Source organism: Alnus glutinosa, chromosome 1, assembly GCF_958979055.1.
Source record: "Alnus glutinosa chromosome 1, dhAlnGlut1.1, whole genome shotgun sequence".
Taxonomy (NCBI): Eukaryota; Viridiplantae; Streptophyta; class Magnoliopsida; order Fagales; family Betulaceae; genus Alnus; species Alnus glutinosa.
The window spans coordinates 6,389,208-6,393,489 of NC_084886.1; the positions used below are offsets into that span (position 1 = coordinate 6,389,208).

At 36.2% G+C, this 4,282-nt stretch overlaps 1 protein-coding gene across 1 annotated transcript; it reads left to right on the plus strand.

Moving 5' to 3' along the window:
- Positions 1-1,516: 1,516 nt before the first annotated feature.
- LOC133858552 (transcription factor MYB106-like) lies at positions 1,517-2,908 on the plus strand. The gene is made up of 3 exons (XM_062294030.1): positions 1,517-1,649; positions 1,743-1,872; positions 1,997-2,908. The coding sequence occupies exons 1-3, from the start codon at positions 1,517-1,519 to the stop codon at positions 2,871-2,873; spliced, it is 1,140 nt and encodes a 379-aa protein (XP_062150014.1). The 3' UTR covers positions 2,874-2,908.
- The last annotated feature ends 1,374 nt before the right edge of the window (positions 2,909-4,282 follow it).

The window sequence follows — 4,282 nt, forward strand, 5'->3', positions numbered from 1 at the left end:
GAACATATCAAAAAAAAAAAAAAAAAGATATGATGCGTTTGTAGCTATTATATAATTCTTATATAATTTCAATCATTTTTTTTTTTAAAAAAAAAAATCAACGTTAGATACATAAGACCCACATGTAAAAAATAAATCAAATGGTTGGTTTGAAAAAAAATTGTTAGACTTGTACGTACGTATCATGATTTGTACAATAATCATTTCTCTAAAAAATATATGTGAACAGAATGGGTAACCGTAACATGTTCAGTTTGGCATAACCAGCCAACAAATTTGGATAGAGAAATTGTAATGTGTACACTCTTGTACGCCCCTTGTCTCACCCTTACATGTGTTTTATTTTTAAACAAATTTTAATGGTTAGTTTAAAAAAAAAGTTGTTACAGTTATACACGAGTTATGTTATGAGTTGTACAATAATTATTTATCTAAAATGCATACGTGAACTAAATGGGTCATAACATGATCAGTTTGATATAATCGGCCAACCAATTTGGATAGAGAAATTATGAGGTGTACATTATGTACACCTTAGAGTTTCTCATTTGGATATGGATTGGATTTCGTGGGAGGGGTATTGATTTTTTTTGCATTATATTTGTTTACATCTCAACTCTATATTAAAACACAGAATGTATGACTCATACATGCACAGACGAATTTAGGAGAGGCGATATTGGCCATGGCCCCTCGATGATAAAAAAGAACGAAAAAAAAGTAAAAAAATAAAAACTACCAAGTAAAAAATAAAGTGATATAGGTTAAAGTGATAATAGAAATAGGACGATAAGAATTAGTACTCGGTCCACCGTGTCAGTGGGAATGGCATTATTGGGGAGCAGCAATCAAATCAACTGGGTCCTCGTGTCTGACGTAACTGTAGCCATCTTCATGATTCATGACATCATTTTCTACAGATTCGACAGGGTGCATGAATTCTTTTCTATTTTTCTATCTCTTGAATCATCCCATTAACATAATCCGATAGAATGTAATATGAAGCAATTTTTAGTTATTAATCCGATTCAATGAAATATGAAGAAATTTGTAGAATCCAGCCACAGAAGTTGGAGCTTCTAAGGATCTATAAAAATAAATAAATAAAGTTTTTAACAGGGTGTTACCAAAAAAATATTTATAGTCCAAGAAATCACAGAAGGTAGACATTTAGGCAAAAACGAGTTGGTAAGGACACACAAGAGTACAAACATGCAATTATATTTTTCTTTTTAATATATTTTTTTTAAAGAAGAATAAGAATACTTTCAAAAAAAGAACACGAGTACAAGTACACTCAACAAATTTGGTCATATATTTAATTCTCTATCCTCTCTCTCTCTCTCTCTCTATATATATATATATTGCCACTCGCCTATCTACTTCATCAGTATCGGATCCATCTCAATATTCTCCTCCTTCCCATTCCGACTTTCTCTCTCTCTCTCTCTCTCTCTCTCTGGGTACTTTTAGAGGCCAGGCTTAAAGTTATTCTTTTAATTGGTTAATATCCAAAATGCGCCGGTCTCAATACTGTGAGAAGGTGGGGTTGAAGAAAGGGCCATGGACCCCTGAGGAAGACCAGAAGCTTCTGGCTTACATCGAAGAACATGGCCATGGAAGCTGGCGAGCCTTGCCCGCAAAGGCTGGTAGGTTTACGATCAATTATTATGGATAACCTAACTCTACGACAGGACTAAATGATGGTTTTTCTTTTTCTTTTTTCTGGTTGGATTTTTTAGGGCTGCAGAGATGTGGGAAGAGCTGTAGATTGAGATGGACTAATTACCTCAGACCTGACATTAAAAGAGGAAATGTTAGCTTGCAGGAAGAACAGACCATCATTCAGCTCCACGCTCTACTCGGGAATAGGTAATTAAATATTCTTTAAAGAGAATTCAAATTAGTTCCTACAATTTCTAAAGATTATTAACTTAATTAATGCAATATCATCATTGACTTATTGACTAATTTGTTGCAACATTTTTCCTTTCAGATGGTCTGCGATAGCAAATCACTTGCCCAAAAGAACAGATAACGAGATCAAGAACTATTGGAACACCCATCTCAAGAAAAGACTAACTAAGATGGGCATTGATCCCGTGACCCATAAGCCCCAAAGCGATGCCCTGAGCTCCGGTAGTGGCTACTTCAAAGACACAGCCAATTTAAGCCACATGGCTCAATGGGAAAACGCGCGGCTAGAAGCCGAAGCAAGACTCGTAAGAGAGTCCATGCTTGTGTCTAACCCTATCCAACAACAGCTCAGCACTCCTGCTCTGGCTCAGCTCATCAACCAAAACCCAGCTCGACCCGCACTACCTCCATGCCTTGACGTACTCAAAGCATGGCAAGGGGTATGGTCGACGTCAATGAGTGCCGGCATTTTCCCAATTGCCGACGACGACCTCGAGTCTCCAACATCAACGTTGAACTTCTCGGAGAACGCGCCCCCCATCCAAACTGTTGCACTCAATGAAACAACGGTTACTGCAGTTCTTGATTTCACCAAAAGCTCAGTTACATGCAATGGAGGGTTTATCAAAGAAGTCTGTCAAATGCCAGAACTCAAAGAAAGATCGGATATTGACACAATGGCCAGGCAGGAGATGATGTATACTACGGAAAGTGCATGGCTTGTGGACTCTTTTAGGGCTGGGAATGAAAACACGCCTCTCTCAAATATCATGGAAGGTTTCACGGATACATTGGCGTATAATTGTGACAACCAGAACTCATTGATGGCCGGAGACAACTTGAATAATGGGGATAAAAGTTGCAGCGGCGACTTTGAGGACAACAATAAGAATTACTGGAACAGTATACTCAATCTGGTGCATGCTTGGACGTCATCTAGTTCGCCCGTGTTCTGAAATTGCCGAAAAATTGTCTGAGAGGTCGTAGCATAATTAGGTGTTATGTTGCATTGCATCACAATTAATGTAATAATAAGTAGGACTTCAAAATAAGAAGTTATTTAATCACTAACCTTGTTCAAGCTATATTATTTTGTCTGATCTTATAAAAAATTTAATCACCACTTTTTCCTTTTCTATTTTTTTTTTAATGAAGAAATTCATAATAATATAAATAAAATAAAATTGAGAGAGGGAATAAAAGAGAGATACAAAGATTTATGTGGTTAAATCTATGACCTACGTCTATATATTAAAGCTCTATGGGCTACATTGTTGCTCTTATTTTTTATTGAATTTACAATACAAAAAAGACTCGATCTTTTTTATAGGAAAATTAGGGTAGAATAGAATAATATAAATATGGTATGAGATTTGAACAATCAAATCTATAACCTAAAAGGTAGGACATCAAATCAAATCAAATTTGAATACAATCAAATCGAATTTTCGCATTTACTCGATCAATAATCTTTTATCCTTATGCCACATGTCGCACATTCAGCCTGCCTTGAATTGCTCCCTTTGTTTTCAACCAATTGACTTCCCCCATTTACTCTCAACCCTTGATTCCTTATTTTCTCATTTCGTCTGCTCTCACACGTCGCACGCCTGGTTTCCACACATTTCATTTTTTAAAACTTCTGAAACCCTAACCTCCCATTTCTCTCTCACTTTCTTCTTCTCCTCCTTGCTCCATTCTCTCCTCCTCTCTCTCTCCTTCTTCTCCTTCACCCATCCAATTGAGTGTTAGCCAAAACCTTAACACGACGAGGCTTTGGGCAAACAACAGGGCCCTTCAGATCAGAGATCGAGACAGAGCTCGAGCTCCACACAAGGCTCAAATTCAGCGTCGAACGTGTCTCTGTCTCTATCGATCTGGGTTTTTTTTTTAATTTTTTTAATTTTTTTAATTTTTTTAATTTTTTTAATTTTTTTAATTTTTTTAATTTTTTTAATTTTTAATTTTTAATTTTTTTTTTTGTGTTTTCTATGTATATATCCAAAGTATATGTTTACATGCGTTGTTTGATTGGTCTTATAAAGAAAATGTTCGTTAAAAATTCTCGATCTGATTGTGTGTGTGTGTCTATATTGTTTCAATAACTGATTACCCATAATCGTTACTGGTTTTAGCCAATAACCGAAAATCGGCTCTGGGTTTTCAACCCTACCAGGATGGTCTCTTCGAGTTTTTTGTTCCTATGGATGCATTGGGCTGCTTTTATCTGTTTGAGATTGGGCCGCACTCTGAGTCCATTTGTTTGCCGGGCTACTTAAAAATGGGTTGGTATTTTTTTTTTATTATTAAAGGCAATTAAGTCGGCCGGGTGTTAATTTGTTCGTTGGGAGTTGGGCTTCATTTA

Excerpts from the sequence above, each read along its gene's own strand:
- LOC133858552 (XM_062294030.1), top strand. The coding sequence starts at position 1,517 with ATGCGCCGGTCTCAATACTGTGAGAAGGTGGGGTTGAAGAAAGGGCCA. Across the intron at positions 1,650-1,742 it reads AGCCTTGCCCGCAAAGGCTG|GGCTGCAGAGATGTGGGAAG; the intron begins GTAGGTTTACGA and ends TGGATTTTTTAG. Across the intron at positions 1,873-1,996 it reads CACGCTCTACTCGGGAATAG|ATGGTCTGCGATAGCAAATC; the intron begins GTAATTAAATAT and ends TTTTCCTTTCAG.